At 40.5% G+C, this 19,985-nt stretch overlaps 1 protein-coding gene across 30 annotated transcripts in view; it reads left to right on the forward strand.

Annotated features, from left to right (window-relative positions):
* Window positions 1–19,985, forward strand: part of madd (MAP-kinase activating death domain) — a 50,027-nt gene that overhangs the window by 18,106 nt on the left and 11,936 nt on the right. For 3 of the 30 annotated variants that reach the window (XM_058067772.1, XM_058068441.1, XM_058069033.1), the window contains exons 8-33: window positions 221–393; window positions 499–734; window positions 813–969; window positions 1,054–1,157; window positions 1,295–1,500; window positions 1,725–1,978; window positions 2,221–2,360; window positions 2,561–2,662; window positions 2,920–2,961; window positions 3,522–3,539; window positions 9,135–9,240; window positions 9,352–9,538; window positions 9,741–9,891; window positions 10,212–10,415; window positions 14,013–14,116; window positions 14,746–14,817; window positions 14,908–15,066; window positions 15,886–16,006; window positions 16,195–16,257; window positions 17,002–17,122; window positions 17,433–17,538; window positions 17,609–17,719; window positions 17,789–17,896; window positions 17,970–18,134; window positions 18,224–18,296; window positions 19,102–19,208. In XM_058067772.1, coding sequence (XP_057923755.1) covers window positions 221–393; window positions 499–734; window positions 813–969; window positions 1,054–1,157; window positions 1,295–1,500; window positions 1,725–1,978; window positions 2,221–2,360; window positions 2,561–2,662; window positions 2,920–2,961; window positions 3,522–3,539; window positions 9,135–9,240; window positions 9,352–9,538; window positions 9,741–9,891; window positions 10,212–10,415; window positions 14,013–14,116; window positions 14,746–14,817; window positions 14,908–15,066; window positions 15,886–16,006; window positions 16,195–16,257; window positions 17,002–17,122; window positions 17,433–17,538; window positions 17,609–17,719; window positions 17,789–17,896; window positions 17,970–18,134; window positions 18,224–18,296; window positions 19,102–19,208 — 3,390 coding nt within the window. Of the gene's footprint in view, window positions 1–220; window positions 394–498; window positions 735–812; window positions 970–1,053; window positions 1,158–1,294; window positions 1,501–1,724; window positions 1,979–2,220; window positions 2,361–2,560; window positions 2,663–2,919; window positions 2,962–3,521; window positions 3,540–9,134; window positions 9,241–9,351; window positions 9,539–9,740; window positions 9,892–10,211; window positions 10,416–12,425; window positions 12,477–14,012; window positions 14,117–14,745; window positions 14,830–14,907; window positions 15,067–15,885; window positions 16,007–16,194; window positions 16,258–17,001; window positions 17,123–17,432; window positions 17,539–17,608; window positions 17,720–17,788; window positions 17,897–17,969; window positions 18,135–18,223; window positions 18,297–19,101; window positions 19,209–19,985 lie in introns of all 30 variants that reach the window. The other 27 variants (XM_058067609.1, XM_058068856.1, XM_058067527.1 and 24 more) reach the window with 19 other exon arrangements.

Consider the following 19,985-nt stretch of genomic DNA (forward strand, 5'->3'; position numbering starts at 1 on the left):
CAACCAGTTTATCTAACATTTGTTGTTTTCTTTTATGAGACAGCCATATTTTTAAGGTGATGCCTTGAAAATGAGGACAGTCACCCTTTAAAACGGGGATTCAGACAAATACTACAATTTGTTGATGCCTGTCTAGGAAGTGCGTTATTGAAGTGTTGTTGGTGTTTTTTTTTTTATTCCCGCTTGCTCACTCAGTTTACATCTCTGTCACCCGTTCCAGGCTTTGGCGAGCATGAGTTTGAACACCCAGCCCATTTTAAACCTGGAGAAGTTCCAGGAAGGGCAGGAAATGCCTCTGCTTCCTCCTGGACGTGATAAAGCTTCGCCATCATCCACAGAGTTCAACCCCCTCATTTATGGCAATGATGTTGATTCTGTGGATGTAGCCACAAGGCAAGTCTTTTCTATAGTTTGGGGGTGAAAAATTGAATTTATTTTGGGACAAAATTTTTGGGAGTTTGGGACAATCGAGCTCATGCCATTTCTTTTGTTTGACAGGGTGGCGATGGTCCGGTTCTTCAATTCCCAAAATGTTCTCCATGGTTTTCAAATGCACACCAGGACTTTGCGCCTCTTTCCACGCCCTGTGGTGGCTTTTCAGTCATCATCTTTTCTTGCATCTCGACCGAGGCGCTCCGCTTTTGCAGATAAGCTTTCCCACACACAAGCTGTGGAGTTCTATGGAGAGTGGGCTCTTAATCCGACGAACCTTGCGTTTCAGAGGATACATAACAGTAAGATGTTCATTCCAAATGCATTGCTTGCTAATACGTAAACGAGTACTAAGGACAACTTGCACACTGTGGTTTCAGATGTGTTTGACCCATCTTTAATTGGTGACAAACCCAAGTGGTATGCTCACCAGCTTCAGCCAGTCGTTTACAGAGTGTTTGATGGGAGCTCCCAGCTGGTTGAGGCCATGGCAAGTCCATTTGAGGATGAGAGCAATGACTCTGACCCTACAGACAGGTAAGGAAGAACAAGCACATTTTGGGTATTGATTGAGATGGTTGAGCTGTTTGTTTCATAAGTAATAACGCATTTTTGTCTCAGTGGTAGTGACAGCGAGGCATATGATGACTCAAGCTCATCCTATTCCTCACTTGGAGACCTTGTAAGTGAGATGATTCAAGGAGATATTCAGGGTAACACACCAAGTATGTTCCTATTATTTTCCACTACATTTCACAAAGAATCTTGCACTTGATCTGCTGATGTCCTGTATTCTTCATTGATTTTATATTAACAAACAACCATTTGCTCTTGCTTGTATTGTCTAAACTTGATGACTTAGGCCTTGAACCACATACACATGCTGCTCTGGGAGATGCAAGTGAGGTGGAGTTTCAAGATTTCCAGGACTTCAGAGAAGGACACGGCCCGGGGAGTTCATCTAGCGGGGAAGGTCCTGCAGAGCAATCAGATGGACAACCCCATCGCTCAAGCTCCAGCACAACTGCAAGCTCCAGCCCTAGCACAATCATCCAGGGAGTCAACCATGTGTGTCATCAATGCCATTGCTACATATCGCTGTTTAATTAAAAAATAATGTGAATTGTTTTTAAAGATCATTTTATATTTATGTAATACGTCCAATCAGAATTTTTAATCATCCATTACAAATACCTAGCTGCCTGTTAGGAACTCAAATGTGGTGACTGGTGTGAAAGAAGTACAATCACATAGAAACATGATACATCTTTGTATTCTTTTTTTCTTTCCAGGACCACGGGGAAGCGCCTGATAGCGAGGCATCAGCCGTTTCCGCCCCACCGCAGCCTGTCCCAGCAGTTGGCGGCCAGCCACTTCTCAGATCGACAGCTGACGCTTGCTTGGCGGATCCGGCAATAAGAAAAAGAGAGTATGACAACCCCTATTTTGAGCCTCAGTATGGCTTCCCCTCTGAAGATGATCCTGATGCAGAAGAACAAGTGGAGTCATACACCCCTCGATTCAACCAGAACCTCAATGGCAACAAGTGTGTTAAACTTGTTCATCACTTGAATGAATTCTTTCTCTTCATTCAAATGGGCTCTATGACCAACCATGCAATGGCAACACCCAGCATGTCACACTAGTTCTTCATTCATGGTGGTCTTGAATCATTGGTGGTGTAATCTTATGATTTGTTGGACATTTTGGAACATGTTTCACATATTGGATGCGCATTTCTGTGCTTCTTTGAGGCACAACTAATAGCATTTTATGATTTTATTTAAGGGCTCAGCGTCCTTCACGTCCCAGTAGTCTGAGGCTCCCTGGGGAGTCTGATGGAGAAGGGGATTCCCATAACAGCTCACCAAACTCAACCATTTCCAACAGCAGCAATGATGGATTTGGAGGACTCATGTCCTTTGCTAGTAAGATCATTTTTATTTGTATTTTTTTCATTTACAAGTTACAAAAAGAATGTATCCTGTGTATGGGATTTCATTCTAGAAATGTGTATATTAGAGGCATATTTGTGTATATTTTATATGAGGTTTTCTTTGTTTAGCTCAAGCGATACCTCTTTGAATTGCAACCACACTTTGATAATATCTTCATATATTCCATACAGGTAATCTTTACAAAAATCATGGCACCAGCTTTAGTCTGTCCCATCTTGCTCTACCCAACAAAGCTGCGAGAGAAAAGTCAACACCTTTCCCCAGCCTCAAAGGTATGATAGCACTGCCAGTTATCATCTGCCATCATTAATACACGTGTTTCCTATTGACAATATATTAGTTTAGTATATTATCTTCTGATCCACCACCGTATTTATAGCCTGTCATTGCTTTAGATGAATGCACCTTACCAAGTTACCAAGTAAAGTTGAGTATTCTAGTGTAGTTTTTGATTGTCATTTCACTGACTATCATTCTGTTTTTTTTTTCTGTTCTGCTTTTTATTCCTTGATTTTTTTTTTCATAAAAGACTATTTAAGTTTTGATATTGAGGAGGAGACGGACCAAGCAGGTCTGTAGATATTCTGTTTTTCTAGCCTGACTTTTTTTTCTTCCCTCCGATTGCTTGAACAAACATGGCACTATTTCAAAGGAGAGCATTGAGGATTTCAAACATAGTTTTTCTCTCAAGTCTGTAAATGGATGCATCCTGTCAAAACAAGTCTTTGCATTCAATTTTGTTGTGGTTTTGCAAGGCCAATACTGTTAATGCACAGTGTTTATATTTGTACTCATCATTATATTTTACTGTATATATCATCACCACTGATTTTCTCTTGTTTTGGGATGAAAGTGGAAATACAAGTAGCTACTGTATACAGTACAGTTACAGTTTCCTGGGGAAATGGGAGGCTTGACCGGTCAAACGTAGGATATTGGCCAACCTTACCAAATTAAAAAAAAATTTTCCCTAAGAGGATGATTAAAAGAACATCAATACGATAGATTTTCAATTGAGAGAAATAAAACGGGTGTAGCATGACACTCAATCGCTCCAATCCGAGGGAATAGCTGCCATAGAAATGTTGTTTGATTCCTTTGAATACGATGTGTGTTATCTTTGTTATCCAGATGCGCCTGACAGCCCGGGTATGTCATGTTTGCAGTGTTAGTCTGTATTAGCTCCTGAGTAGGCTTTCTTTCTGTGATTTGATGTGGCCTGTACCTATCTTAGTTTGCCTATTATTTCCGCATAGGACTAAGATAGAAGACACTGTGGTGTGCTGTATATCCACACCTTCCTGTCTCTTCCTTGGCCATACCTTTTTGTGTGACTGATAGGAGTTTTATTGATGAAGATGACCTCCAAGGTAGCACAACTTTTTATATTTGTACCTTGACTAGCAGAGTCATCTTCCAAGTGTGGTGGGTGGTGTAGGCTACGTTCACACTGCAGGTCAATTTGGGTTTTTTGGTTTGATTATTATGTGACCCCTATGTGATTTCTTTTTCATGTCAATGTGAGCGGTACAATTCACATTTTTTCAAGTGCGACTCCTTCATATGTAAATATGTGTCTCAACGGTGAGGTCACATACAGTGGGGCAAAAAAGTATTTAGTCAGCCACCAATTGTGCAAGTTCTCCCACTTAAAAAGATGAGAGAGGCCTGTAATTTTCATCATAGGTACGCTTCAACTATGAGAGACAAAATGAGAAAAAAAAATCCAGATAATCACATTGTTTGATTTTTAAAGAATTTATTTGCAAATCATGGTGGAAAATAAGTATTTGGTCACCTACAAACAAGCAAGATTTGTGGCTCTCACAGACCTGTAAGTTCTTCTTTAAGAAGCTCCTCTGTCCTCCACTCGTTACCTGTATTGATGGCACCTGTTTGAACTGGTTATCAGTATAAAAGACACCTGTCCACAACCTCAGACAGTCACACTCCAAACTCCACTATGGCCAAGACCAAAGAGCTGTCAAAGGACATCAGAAACAAAATTGTAGACCTGCACCAGGCTGGGAAGACTGAATCTGCAATAGTTAAGCAGCTTGGTGTGAAGAAATCAACTGTGGGAGCAATTGTGAGAAAATGGAAGACCTACAAGACCACCGATAATCTCCCTCGATCTGGGGCTCCACGCAAGATCTCACCCCGTGGGGTCAAAATGATAACAAGAACGGTGAGCAAAAATCCCAGAACCACACGGGGGGACCTAGTGAAAGACCTGCAGAGAGCTGGGACCATATTAACGAAGGCTACCATAAGTAACACACTCCGCCGCCAGGGACTCAAATCCTGCAGTGCCAGACGTGTCCCCCTGCTGAAGCCAGTACATGTCCAAGCCCGTCTGAAGTTTGCTAGAGAGCATTTGGATGATCCAGAAGAGGATTGGGAGAATGTAATATGGTCAGATGAAACCAAAATAGAACTTTTTGGTATCAACTCAACTCGTCGTGTTTGGAGGAGAAAGAATGCTGAGTTGCATCCAAACAACACCACACCTACTGTGAAGCATGGGGGTGGAAACATCATGCTCTGGGGCTGTTTTTCTGCAAAGGGACCAGGACAACTGATCCGTGTAAATGGGAGAATGAATGGGGCCATGTATCGTGAGATTCTGAATGAAAACCTTCTTCCATCAGCAAGGGCACTGAAGATGAAACGTGGCTGGGTCTTTCAGCATGACAACGATCCCAAACACACCGCCCGGGCAACGAAGGAGTGGCTTCATAAGAAGCATTTCAAGGTCCTGGAGTGGCCTAGCCAGTCTCCAGATCTCAACCCCATAGAAAATCTTTGGAGGGAGTTGAAAATCCGTGTTGCCCAGCGACAGCCCCTAAACATCACTGCTCTAGAGGCGATCTGCATGGAGGAATGGGCCAAAATACCTACAACAGTGTGTGAAAATCTTGTGAAGAGTTACAGAAAACGTTTGATCTCTGTCATTGCCAACAAAGGGTATATCACAAAGTATTGAGATGAACTTTTGTTTTTGACCAAATACTTATTTTCCACCATGATTTGCAAATAAATTCTTTAAAAATCAAACAATATGATTATCTGGATTTTTTTTTCTCATTTTGTCTCTCATAGTTGAAGCGTACCTATGATGAAAATTACAGGCCTCTCTCATCTTTTTAAGTGGGAGAACTTGCACAATTGGTGGCTGACTAAATACTTTTTTGCCCCACTGTATATCCAACCAAACTTAACCAATACATGTACTTTGCCGTGCTTCCCAAGAATTGTAGGCAAATGTTCTTCTCGTCATCAGAAAATGATTTCAAACAGTGTCCGTGAAGCGGACTCACATCAATGTCCCACCAGCATGGTGGCTTTAATGTACACTGACACGCTCCCCGGGACAGACATTGCAGCAAGTTCTTCGCCATAATATTAATCATTTGGTTCATTGCACAAAATCTTGAAATTTTAGTTTAGAACTTTCTGGATGCTTTGTGCTCACACGGAAAATCACATTTCTTTGGGTAATGTGAACGACCCCATCAACACTGTGTGTTTCCCAAACCTTTTACAGTTGCGTAATGTACCCTGTCAGACATTTCAACTGACGCCATGTACTCCCTACTCCGACACACTTTTTGTCCTAATTAACTTGAACTACTGAACAAAGTGAATTAAAGTAATTCTGGGTCAGAAATGTGTATTTTTATGGTCACATTTTGCTAATGTTTCACATGAGCACTGATAAAAAGATAATCACCCTGCATACATTATTTCATTCCAGTCTGATGTTGGCATCCTTCCATTTGCATGGGTTGAATTTGAGCTTCACTTTTTTTGTCCCCTCAAGATGGTTGTGGTTTCATTTGGCAACTTTAATACCAAATTGAAGGGGAAAATGTAACAATCATGATAAAGCAGTATCCGAAGTACAAAAATACATACGACCAACCATAAAGCCTGATTTTCAGGGAAATTCCCACTCACAGTGACAGGTGTTCACTGCTACCTCGTGCCCCTGTGGGAATGGAAAACCAATACAAATTAAATCTTAGAGATTAAACACTCTTAGTGCACAAAATAATTACCAAACTATCTTATTTATTCATATGATGCACACAGACAAGAACAACCTCATGCTGTGGCTCCTTTCTGCTCCGTTCGCCTTCTGCCGTGAAGCATTCATGCACACTTGTAATTATGAGTATTAGGCGCTAATTGTTTTAAATTCTTATTCATGTACCTCCTATTATAATTTGGTGTAACCCTGGGTATACATGTACCTCACTTTGAGAACCTAGAACACAAAAGACGGGATTTTAGTAACAAATACGGATTGGTCATCCAGCCTGGCAGTGTTACGCCGTAGACATGCACGCATGCAGCATAGTCTGTATTGCAATCACTCGTCAACAGTTACATTTCACAAATTCAATTGAAAGAAATATATACAATATTGACATGTCTTTCATCTTCTATCATGGTAGGCGGAACACTGGGGTTGATACAACATGATTTGTATCATTACGTGTGTACAGTCGTGCTTTTTTTTTTTCCCCCGTGTTTGATGTGGTATGCATGTCATGTATGTACAGTATGTTATTTTATGGGTTGTTTAGACTGGTTCTGTTAGGGCCGGTATCCCTCTCTCTGTGCACTTCTTGGCGGCACTAATTCTGGGTTTTGTGTGCAGTATTTGGGCTAAATTCTCTAATGGAGATAATAACAGAGGCCCGCCCGGGGAGTGTAGAAGGTGGGTTCTGTCTGCCCTTTCCCCGAGTGAGCTGCATGCTTCTCCAAGCCAGTCAACTACATCTCCCAAAATCCTTTTCTGTTTTGTTTTTGCTCATTCAAGTCCCTGTGTGTGTCTTAAATGATATACTCTGTCATCCCCTTTTTCACTTCACATTATCCAACCATCTATTTTCTATGCCGCTTATCCTCGTAAGGGTCGCAGGTCGCTGTATTTGGACACCCTGGACTGGTGGCCAGCCAATCACAGGGCACATATAGACAAACAACCATTCACACTCACATTCATACCTATGGACAATTTGGAGTCACCAATTAACCGAGCATGTTTTTGGAATGAACATTTTCCTCCAGGAAAACATGCAAACTCGAACCCAGATCTTCCCAATCTCCTGACTGGGTGGCCAACATGCTAACCACTCGTCCACCATGCAGCACTTCACATTATGTGTATTGTAATTATTAAGCCATAAAGGAAGGATTTAAAAAGACATTATGTAACATAAACACAGGGAAACTGCACCAAACACAAATTAAAAATAACTTGTTTACTTCCGCTGTCCCTTTTTGTACTGCGTCGACACAACACAAACAGTTGAAAGCAGTTTTTTTTTTATCTACAGTAAACAAAAGATTGGTTAATCCAAGCTTAAGGTCAACATTTCATTTTTCTTGCCTAATGTACAGTCCTAGGAGTTGCCATAGTTGGTCTGGAAAGCCTGTTTAATTGGGCAGTCATTTAAAAACTAATATAAATGTAGCATAATGGCATACCCGCAGGACTATTTTTTTGGCTCACACATTTGAATGAATTAGGGCTACACGATTCTGCAAAAAAAAAAAAAAAAAAAATCAATTATGATTTTATTGCTTAGAATTGAGATTATCATTCTCTGGGGTGACTTTATACACACACACAGACACATATTATTAGACTCATCATTGTCTTGCCCTGCTTTAAAGAAACTTAAATGGTTGGTCTGCTGTTCTTTATGGGAGGACAGTTGACAGGGGACTTTTTTTAAATAGAAAGACAAAAAATCCATCAAGGTATAAAAAATATGGCATACTTGCTCACTCCACAGTACATTTATGCACGTAATAAATCGCTTCTCCGTGAGCTGATGAATGATAGACAGGGAGCCCTGCTGGCGGCATCAGATGTTAGCGGGTAGAACCAGGGCAGTGGAGCCAAATCGCTCTGGCCAGTGAGGAGGAAGTGTTATCTATCATGTTATCCATCGCCAAATTGCAGCGTTTCTGCAGCTCTATTTCAAGAAAAAAAAAAAAGGAAAGTTTTGCGTAGCCCTATTTGTTGCTTTTGAATATGGTTCAACTGGTGGTGTTGTACTTTGTTTTTCTCTTTGACTCATTTAGAATTCATGATAAACATTTGCAAACTGAAGCAAGACATCTTGTGATCTCACATATACACATTGCGTTATCTGATGTTTGTACAAATATTGCTTGAGCTCGGATTCACTCGTTGGTTGGCTGCCTCATTAACACTGCAGTGGTTTGTACTAAAAGCATGATTGACACAACCCCCACAGTATGACCAATGACATTGTGGTAAGTCAGATGAGTCAGCTTGTGCTCTTTTGTTTTCTAACTTTATCACTCCTATGAATTTATCACTCCTTTTTTGTGCATGGAATAGCTGATTTCTACAAAGAATAGTCCTGGTCTCTTTTATCTATATTGGGCCATGCCACCACCCAGAGCACAATCTTCCGTGTGTATATCCTTGTTTGTTTTGCCCTTCAACTCTCCTGTGATAATATTGTTCTTGTCTACTAATTATATGGTCCAAAGTTAACATGAGCGGGTCATTCTTGGTGTGACATCCTCTTTTTACAGTGTTGTAAATGTGGGAAAAACAAACAATTTTTAGAAACATTACCTGGTCCCTTATTTAGTGTTCCTCTGTTTGCTGTTGTAGTCAATGTTCTAGTTTGGAATTCTTTTTGTCAGACGATCTTCCTTTGTGGTGCTTTTGACATGTTGCTTCCTTCATAGGTGCACGTGCACCCCGAGCACTTGTGGATCAGAAGTCGTCTGTCATCAAGCACAGCCCAACAGTGAAGAGAGAGTCGCCATCTCCTCAGGGTGGCAACAACACAAGGTATTGTGTTGTAAGCATGAAATATCAGCACAATGTCCAATATTGAATGTTGCATACATTCATGAACCCATGAAATGATCTTTTACATCTGAGCTTGTCTTATCTCGACAGTGAAAACCAGCAGTTCTTAAAGGAGGTTGTACAGAGTGTTCTGGATGGACAAGGAGTTGGTTGGCTCAACATGAAAAAAGTGCGCCGCCTGCTGGAGAATGAGCAGCTTCGCGTCTTTGTTCTGAGTAAACTGAATAGAGCCACCCAGTCAGAGGAAGATTCCAGACAGGAGATCATACGTGATGTGGTGAGTTGTTTTTTTTTTTTTTTTTTTTAACTCACAGCATATTGTTCCCAAACTTTATATAACTATAGTTAATATTGCCTTATTATGACTGTGAAACTATTTCTGCCAACATTGTAATATTGTCAACATGAAATTAAGTAGCTATACGTATTTCAACAGCAGGATCGGCATGAGCGTGTTTTTAAAAAAACTATCTTTTCAGGAGGTGAGCAGGAAGGTGTACAAGGGCATGCTGGACATCTTGAAGTGTACTGTGTCCAGTTTGGAGCATTCCTACACAAATGCGGGCCTGGGAGGAATGGCGAGTGTCTTCAGCGTATTGGAGATAGCGCGCACACATTATCAGACCAAAGGTAAGTTTCACATCCACCACCGGGCAGGTGGACAGAATCTTTTGTTGTTATTTATTGGATTAAGCCTGTTTGTCTTTCAAGCTTGTTTTGCTAAGAAGCTTTGGCTTTGTGCTGCAACCACTGGTCATCCCTTGGTTTTACACCCAAATGTGTATTGAGCTTTAACATGCATGCTCGATGATAATCCACTTGAAGTCAGTTACTAATGTTTTCTCCTCCTTGAACTAATATGCATTCTCCTGTTTTTCATTTGAACCTTTTTTTCCTCAAAATTTTGGTGGAATGTCGTCTGTGCCCCTTTAATTTTGGTAACTCGTTAGACCCTGAAAAGCGCAAACGAAGCCCCACAGACAGTGCTGGCAGCCCAGGGAGTAAAGAGAGTCCCTCTGGTCGTATGGAGGCTACCAAACCTCAAGGTCTTCTGAACATTCCACATCTGCAGCTGCCGCATCACACAACGGGCAGAGGAGCGCGCCATTTTGACACCAGGAGTCTGAATGAAGAAAACTTTATTGCCTCGATTGGTGTGTACACCACTCCGGCCTGCTTGCATGTGCACTGTGAGATCAACCCTAGAACCCGTTCTTATCCCTTCTCCAACCATTTTCGAGAAAATCCCTTTCACTTATCCCTGACAATGCAGGTGTTACAATATTCCACACATTTACTCACCATCGATATGCAAAAAACATATAGATTATGTTAAAAATAAATATGTACATATAAGGGCTGTCAAAATGAGTGCATGATAGCTTTTCATGTGTAGTATCTTTTAGTATTACATTTTTCAGTTCATTTGGAGGTGTTAATACAATTACTGACACAATTAATGACACCAACCTTGTTTCTTCAATTTCTTGTTCATTTTAATGGCTGGTACCACTGCAAGTATGTTACCTGTTTTTTTGCAGTACCAAGCCATAGCGATTGATGTAAGAACTTGTGTGATTGCGGTTATTATCAAGAGTTAGCAAGAATTAGCATTGGGACATTCTCGTAGTACTGTGCAATGTGGAACAAAGTTAGAAGGTGCGTTCAAGTACTGTCAAACAAAGTAGGCAAAAATCCACTCACATTAAACGTACCAAACCTGGGGGATTTCTAATTGACCATCACTGAATGTCTTCATTACGGTTTGCAGGGGTAAGCTGGAGCCTATCCCAGCTGACTTTGGGCGCGAGGCAGGGTACAACCTGGACTGGTAGTTTGTTTTTTTTTTTAAATAAAATTTGATATAGTTGAGTATCAAATAGTTTACCACAAAGAGATTTAAATCCCTAGTTATTGTAGAAAAACTTTTATTTATTTGTGATTGAGTGCGATTAACTAATTAGATCCCAGCCATTTTGGATGATTTTGACTGATTTTTCGAGGCACACAGTGAATATAAATATAGACATGATATAGTAATGTTGCATCATCACCTCTTTGTGCCTTTCGTGCAAATAAAACGTAAAAGTATAAATATGGGGTGAATTAGTTAATTATGAGATAACTATGGACAAATGCGATTAATCGCGATTGAATATTTGAATCTATTGGCAGCCCTAATACATATACAGTATAATCAAATGTATTATATAAACATATTTGTTCAACTATTGAAACTGTCCAAGTGTTTGGAATATAAACCTGCTATCCTGCTCAGATTGTTTGTCTCGCCGTCCTTAAACATCTGTGTCCCTGTTTGCCTCCTCTATAGAGGTCTATCGTCAGCCTCTGAGCACCTAGAATGCATGTTTTGTTTTTTCTTTTTTCTTCTAATACCTAAATCTGCAGTAGTGGACGAGGTAAACCAGTCAAATGGGCATCACTAGAAACATGTGCGTTCACTTGTGCCTTTACTGCAGGTTCCTACAATGTTTGCTGTATAAAATTGCAGCCCCTTTTTGCTCCCAGCATGGAAGGTGGAAACATCCCTCCCAGTAAACAGTCCCAGTTCAGAAGTAAATGGAAATGTTTGGTTGATATCGTCACTAAATTTCATATTTGAAATGATTTGTTTGGAGACTTATTCTGGGTCTGTATACCAGGGACACTTTCAGTCAAGCAATGTGACACCTCTTTCCCCCCCGCACCCCTTCTCTTCCTATTGGAAAGCTGCACCCTCAATTCTACAGAATGCTGTGAGATATGCATCCCAGCTTTTGCAACTGCTCTCATTTCACCTTGTGGCTTGTCAGCCTATCAACCCGCATTTCATGCTTTTTTCCAAACTCTCTCAATTCTCTGGAGAGCCAAACGACTTGAATTTATGAAGGGTGTCATGCAGTCCGATCCTGTGCACCTTCTGAGGCTTGTGTGGCTCTCCGGGTGCTATGAGTGTGTTGTAATGTTAGCATAGTGGCTGCCTCGCATGAGGTTGGTCTACATGCAGCTACATGCAGACATTACAAAACATTCTACGAATGCCATTTTCTTTTAAATGCTCTTTATTTAGTTTTAATTTCAATGCTCATCCGCCATACATACCTTTTCAACCTGCTCTCTGACTCTCTGTCTTTCTCTCCTTGCTTGCAATGCATCTTGGGTAGAATTGTGGAGCAAGCACCAGGATAAGCAAAAATCTATGGAAAAACCACAGAGTAAGAAACTTCACACATCCAAAAAAAAAAAAAAAAAAGATTGGGGTATTAAACTGTTGATTCTTTCCTTTCACCCCTTTCTGTCCTTTTATAGCCAATGATGGCTTTACATCAGTAGATGTACAGCATTGCGCCCATTCCAATTGAGGGGGACCTAAAACATCAGTATGCATAGGGATTAGTGTGATCACAGTTTAACATGTACAGTAGTATGTCACATGCAGTGTCATTGTCTTCTTTGACTAATTTCTTGTCAGTCGTTTGATTACAGTCTAGAATTATATGACTGAAATTGATGGTCTGGGCAAAAAGGTAAAGTCTACAGTTGCAATGAACCATGGGAAATTGCATGCTGTAGTTTACTGGTTTAAGCATTTGTAGACTATTTGTCGGCAGAAATTAAAATTTGCTGCCCTTTTCTGCTCTTGAACTATGCTTTCCGTTTTCCAGATTGTGTTATTTATTTTGGGTGGGGGGGGGGAAATGTTATCAAAGTCTTTGGAAATATTTTATGTTCCAAAAGAACCAGACTGCGATAGCCCGCTGAAGGTGACAGTCGGACAAAAAACACTTTCTGTTTGTCGGCATGCCTAACTGCCTGTGTCTGTGTTGTTGTTGTAACTTGAGCCACGTTGGCAGCACTGACCAAGACTTATTGTTGCGCTAAGTGATGGACTGTTACACCGCTACACGCTCTTGTAGTTTTCTTTTCATTTGTGATTGTTTTTCAATATTTGACTGCACTTTGGGCTTGCTCCTTTGTCCCTTCTTTGTCTGGTCCTCCTAAACTTACTTGAGCTACACTTGAGTCATGGTTTACATACTGTATGTTAACCACTTACATGAATTGTCTTTGTAATTAGGGGCTTTTCAATAATTTCATATTATTAAATTCACATTTTGGAACTATTTAGTTAATTTTTTAATTTTTTTGGTAAACAGTTCAATGTTATGTATGAACATAAAATGGGTTCAATGCAGAACTCTTTAAACTCTTTACACTCATTTACTTTTACTCAACATCCCTTATTTAGAAAAAGTAATATATCAGGTGTGCTCAGATGTTTTATTTCTCTTGATCATTTTCAGAATGTTGTTACACTCTTGGAGTGATCCTGACCATTAGCTAAGCTGTATGTAAGATAGCCGCATGTATATTTTAGTAATATTACATTTATAATATACAGCCAAAACTTTGCACTACACTTCTCACATAGAGATGCCTGTTATACAATTATTTTGTTCTTAAAATAAATTTATGAAATCCCAATATTGCCATGACCTTCATGTGATGGGTGTAATTTAAATTCTCAAGTGAAACTTTTGCAGCAGCTTATTTATGACAAAATAGGTTTTCTTACAAGATGTAATGGTCATTAGACCTGCATGGTCTGGGCACTGTTGCATTGTGCTAATTTGATTACCGTACATGAATATAGTGTTGCTGTGCAGTGCTGGCTTTGCATTGGTGGACTCCCAGCAAGGTAAGGGTGCTGAAATATTGATAACAGCCTGACAGTTTTGTTCACCCCTCAGGAGTTGAAGGAGCAAAGCAGCAGCGCCCTCCGGTGACCGATACTGAGGAGAAGAAATCACAGATCAGCGCTGATAGTGGACTCAGTGTTACATCTGCATCTCAGGTTAGAACACAGCGTGCACCAACGGGTCACCAACCATTTTGAAACTGTGAGCTGCTTTTTGGGGACTGGATAATGCAAAGGACTACCATTTTGATATACACTTCACCCATCTGTCCATCCATTAGACACTGATGGGGTTAATGATATCTCACAATTAATATCAACAATGATTTCATAAGAAAAGAATCAGATAACACCATAGAGAGCGGAGATTATCTCAGTTCCATATTTCTTGTCTTCAAGTACGGTTTTAGCAATTTTTGACAATAGGTCAATTTTTTGCTGCGCCCACTCGCTTGTTTCTACCATGTTTGTATGAGCTTCACAAACTCTACATTTTGGTCATGTGCACAAAGAACACTGACAAGAAAACAGTCAAAGTCAAGTCAGAGTTCATTTATGTTAAAAATTGTCATTTCCCCTTCAGGTGTAAGTGTATATGTATAAGTAAACACGAAAAGCAATCCAAAAATGAGATGCAGCTCACTGGCAAGTGGTGCTATTTGAGCTATTGTTAGAACAGGCTGCAGGCGACTTGGGTCCTTTGGTCCCAACGGGCACAACGACCCCTGATATGCAGGATATTTTGATTCATTGACCCCTTTTTTCTTATTTGCTTGGCTTTGTAGAAGAGTGACTCAGAGTCTGTAACAAGTTCAGAACCTCCCATCTTAACGAGAAGTACCAGTCAAGACTCTGAGGCGAGCACAGTGGTAGGGCATGACCAACTCATTTATAGAAATCTGTACAGTGAAGCATGATTTATTGCAATTATTTTTCTGTATATTTAGATAAGCAATAGCTCTGGGGAGACTCTTGGTGCTGACAGTGACTTGAGCAGCACAGCGGGAGATGGCCTGGGTGGGAGAAGTGCTCTACATTTAGCCCAGTCCAGAGGGACCCTCTCTGACAGCGAGATCGAAACCAACCCTGCCACCAGCTCAGTCTTTGTAAGTTCACCAGTTATGGCTCGTGAAGTTATTTTCAGATGTTTTTGCTCATACAATCTTGTATGATGTCCCTGTTTTTTTTTGTTAGTTTTTTTTACTTAATGTACATTTTTTATTGTAACACGAATGTAATGGAAATGGTTTTATTTCATTTGAACATGCATCAGATTCCAGTTGAGTGCATCCCATAATCAGTTCCCAGTTCCACATGTCCAAAAGGAGTAGGAAGAAGCAAAGCTTATTAAATCCTACCCCTCCATCTGGTACTTTTACAATCAGTAACTGTTACATTTGTTCACTTCCTGCTTTCCATAATACAGTTTAAGGTTTGTTTTTTGTTTTTTTTAAATAATGTACCTCGTACCGAAGTACAAGGTGATATGAGCATCCAAAGACATAATGGGTACCATAGTGCGTGTCAATATAGTGATATATATAGCACATCATGACTGGTTCAAGACTCTTCATCCTTGTATTTAGCAAACATCAACTGCTTGTATTGTTTCTTGAATTGGCTCATCGTTGTGCATTGTTTGATTTCCTTACTCAATCCATTCCATAGTTTGATTCCACATACTGAAATGCTATGGCTAGCATAACGTAGTCCTAGCATAGAAGTGTTTCAAATGTACTTCTTCCCTGAGATCATATTTCTCCTCTCTTGTAGAGAAGTATTGGAGGACATTTTTAGCTAATTGGTTGTTTTTAGCCTTATGCATTATTTTAAGCTGTTTGAAGATGAACTATATCAGCAAGTTGAAGTATTTGTGATTTTAGAAATAAGGACTTAGTAATGTGACAGTTCTTTGGCCTCCACAGGGAAAAACACACACGCTAAAACCAGGGGCAAAAGAACATGCATCAGCAATGGCAAAGGGGATTCCCGTTCAGCCTATGGAGGATATCAGTATGAGGATCTACCTTTGTGAAGGCCTGCTTGGTATGTTCTGTCTGGGTCAGAGCCCACCTATCATAATCACTGCTGTCAGTCGGATTTTCTTCTGTCCCTGTTGTTGTATCTTCTGGGCTTGGTCTGCTCCTTATGCCATAACACTTCTCACCTCTTTGCCTAACTCCCTCTGCTTCTCTTTTATCCTGCTTCTATCTCCTCCTGGGAAAATCTTCCAGGCCGTGATAAGAACTCCGTTTGGGATCAACTAGAGGATGCTGCCATGGAAACCTTTTCCCTAAGTAGGGCTAATCTCCTGTTGTTGCCCTTTTTCCAGTGTGTGGGGTGCAAACGCCGTTCAGTGTAGCTCAGAATTTAATCTTTGGAGTGAGGTTGGCTTCTCTAGTACATAAGTGAGCGCCAAATCAAAGTTGAACCTGAATTTGGCTATTTGTGAAGACCCCAGAGCTCTGTTTGCCTTAACATTATTATTATTATCGTTATTGTAGCATCTGCAGACACTATAAGAATGACAACAAGGTTATTATCGTTATTGTAGCATCTGCAGACACTATAAGAATGACAACAAGGTGGTCGATGAACAATTGCAACAGCAAAAGAATATCAGCAAATGTCGCTAGAAGAAGATCGGCGAACGTAGGTGTCTCCACACGTCACGTGACACACACACACATGCTCAGCCTGATGCATACATGGCTTCGCAGACAATACAGAACTCTTAACATATAACATACATTATCATTGTTATTATATTATGCTGTAGTAAACTCTCTACAAGCAAGTAATGTATGACATTGTAGCAACTTGGACATTTTGTAAAGTGGTCATAAATCATCAAGTCTGTGTGGCCGTAAATGTGTCAGGTGGAACCCTTGTGTGTGTGTGTGTTGCGAGTGACGATGATGACTGCAGTGGATGTGTAGAGATGGCTACGTTCACTAATACTCAATTGGCTATGTGTACTGACAACAAGTATAGAAGCATAGAAGGTTTTGCAAAATTTGAATTATGCTTCCCATCTTCAGGTAAAGAGCGCTCCACGCTTTGGGACCAGGTGCAGTTTTGGGAGGATGCCTTCTTAGATGCTGTCATGTTAGAGCGTGAGGGGATGGGATTGGACCAAGGACCTCAAGAAATGATTGAAAGGTTTGAAAAGTTGCATCTCACAGGATAGAAACCCTCTAAAATACTCAAATTGTGCATTTTCTATAACGATACGAGAGCGCCTATTCTAGCTGACTTGGGGTGAGAGGCGGGTCATGCCACAAACAGATCAACAGTCATCCACACTTGTGTACTTGCAACACATATTATCCTTCAAGAGAGCAGCCACCTAACTTGAAAAAGCTTTAACAATTTGTGCTTTGCAGAAGACAATTCCATACCGAGTTATACCCCAATTCCAGATAGAATGCTGGGAAAACACTTTCCTGTTCCCTGTTCTTCTTTCCAATAGATACCTGTCCTTGGGAGAACATGACCGCAAGCGTCTGGAGGACGATGAGGACAAACTGCTGGCAACCTTGCTGCACAACATGATCGCATACATGCTAATGATGAAAGTATGACACTTTGTTTACATCAGACTCATCAACTATTCTCCCTCTCCCCATTAACCTCACGTTTGTGCAGGTGAACAAAAATGACATCAGGAAGAAAGTGAGGCGTTTGATGGGCAAGTCCCACATTGGCCTTACTTACAGCCAAGAGATCAATGAGCTGCTGGACAAATTGGCCCAAATGGTCAGTGTTTGTTTCTTGGAAGTGAATGTTTGAACTGCTGCATATCGCTTACTTGACTTTACTGTTTAGAACGGCCGTGAGCTGTCTATCAGGGCCTGTGGGAGCCGTCATATCAAGAAGCAAACCTTTGTTGTACATGCTGGTACTGATACAACTGGGGATATTTTTTTCATGGAGGTCAGCGTTCTCGTCACAATGCCTTTCTAAATTGATTGGGCTTTGTTTGACATGTCACTTATTGATGTCGCAGGTATGTGATGACTGCATCGTCCTGCGTAGCAACATTGGCACAGTGTATGAACGCTGGTGGTACGAAAAGCTCATCAACATGACTTACTGCCCCAAGACCAAGGTTTTATGTCTCTGGAGACGCAACGGCCAAGAGACACAACTCAATAAGTTCTATACCAAAAAGGTCAAAAGTCTTTTTATTTTGTCTGTTTTTAACATTTTAGATTAGCGTTAATTACTAAATGTCTCCTCACCTTTCCTCTCTGGTTTTAGTGTCGAGAACTCTACTACTGTGTTAAAGACAGTATGGAAAGAGCTGCAGCCAGACAGCAAAGCTCAAAACCAGGTATGGACAATTCTTTATGGGGTTAACTAGTCATGTTTTTTTTTTTTTTTATCATGGTACGAGGAATGGCGGTGCCTGAAAAACAACACAACCACTTAGAATGTGACCCTGCTTTCTTGTCAGTACATTTTTTAAGCAGTCTATAAAAACTCCAAAATCTGGCCTTGCTGGGGGGTAGCTGAGGTGAAACGTCCAATTAGTGCATGTTGTTTTTAACCCCTATTATCAGCTATTTTAACCACTTTGGATGGGGACTTAGTATGTACTTTTTTATCTAAAAAAAAACCCTCCACTTCATCTAGGTTACAGAATAAAGCAATGTTTACACGAAAAAAGTTATTTTAAAAATGCGTTGTGGCCTCTCATCCACACTTAATTTGACTTAAAAGCTGAGCTTTTGGAAAACTCCATCCACAGTTAAAGTGTGCGATGATATGATATGTCACTATATTGATGAACTTATGTGTTATAATGCGTGACACAGTTACTTGTTGCTTTTTCAGGCTTCTGGTCAGCCAAAAGAGATTTTTAAAAACTCCACTGATGTAGATGAAGTTTTTTTTGACACCGGAGTTGGAGAAATATGATGCTTTGAAAATATCAGTGTTTGTTTGGATATGGCCTAGTACGTCTAAAGTGTGAGAGGAAAAAGACCGGATCCATACAGAATAACTCAGGGTTGAATCTTTGTGTTTTCATGTGTCCATGTTACGATCAAAATAAGCCACCAGATGTGGACATCAGCGTCAACATTCTTACTGACCTACTCAGCCCTTAGTACTTGTTAACCTATTTCTATGTATAGGTCCAGAGCTGGGGGGAGAGTTCCCTGTCCAGGACATGAAAACCGGTGAGGGAGGATTGCTGCAAGTCACTCTAGAGGGAATCAACCTGAAATTCATGCACAGTCAGGTAAGTAGCCAGGACCACCCATCTCACTCAGGGGCATGAAAACTCACTCATGTTAAAATCTAGTTTTCATCCCATCCTTTTCTATGCCTTTCTGCTCGTCTCTCCAGTTTGCCTCTTTACCTTTTCTTTCTTGCCGTGACTGTCTTCCTCTAGTGTTTTTAGCCACTATAACTTATAACTTATAATCCAAAGGTAGTGTCTGATATCATGGTTGATTGGCATTTTTTCCCCAGTACCATATGTTTTCCTTTAGAGGAAGAATTCATGTCTCCGCGTTTGTGTTTTTGTTTTAGTTTTGCTTTTTCTTCTTCTTGTGTTAGTTTCTGTGTTTGCCTGCATGCCTGCATTTCCAAAACAATATTAACACATCCTTCCACGTGTTTCTTTTCACATTTGGGAGATAAAACCTGTTGTTCATTTACTGTGTGGGAGCAAATGAAGTGTTAATATGTGGTGTGTGTGTGTGTGTGTGTGTTGTTCATCAGTGGTAAGACTGATGAGCTTGTTCAAAGACTTTTCATTAATAATTGGGCTATTCACTAGCAACTTAAGACACTTAGACCCTCAAATATCATCTTGTGAGTTTGGCCAGGCGAGTGATGAATTAAGAGTCTTAGTTGGCGTTTTTTAGTGCACCTTGGCACATACGTGTTCTACTGAGAGATAACTGCCATTTTTCTAAGGTTTTTTTTTTCCCTTTCTACCGGTATCGGATTCTGACACCAGCACAACTCGCTTATTGGAAATCTCCGACACCGTCTGCAGAGATTTCTGATA

Source organism: Doryrhamphus excisus, chromosome 1, assembly GCF_030265055.1.
Source record: "Doryrhamphus excisus isolate RoL2022-K1 chromosome 1, RoL_Dexc_1.0, whole genome shotgun sequence".
Lineage (NCBI taxonomy): Eukaryota > Metazoa > Chordata > Actinopteri > Syngnathiformes > Syngnathidae > Doryrhamphus > Doryrhamphus excisus.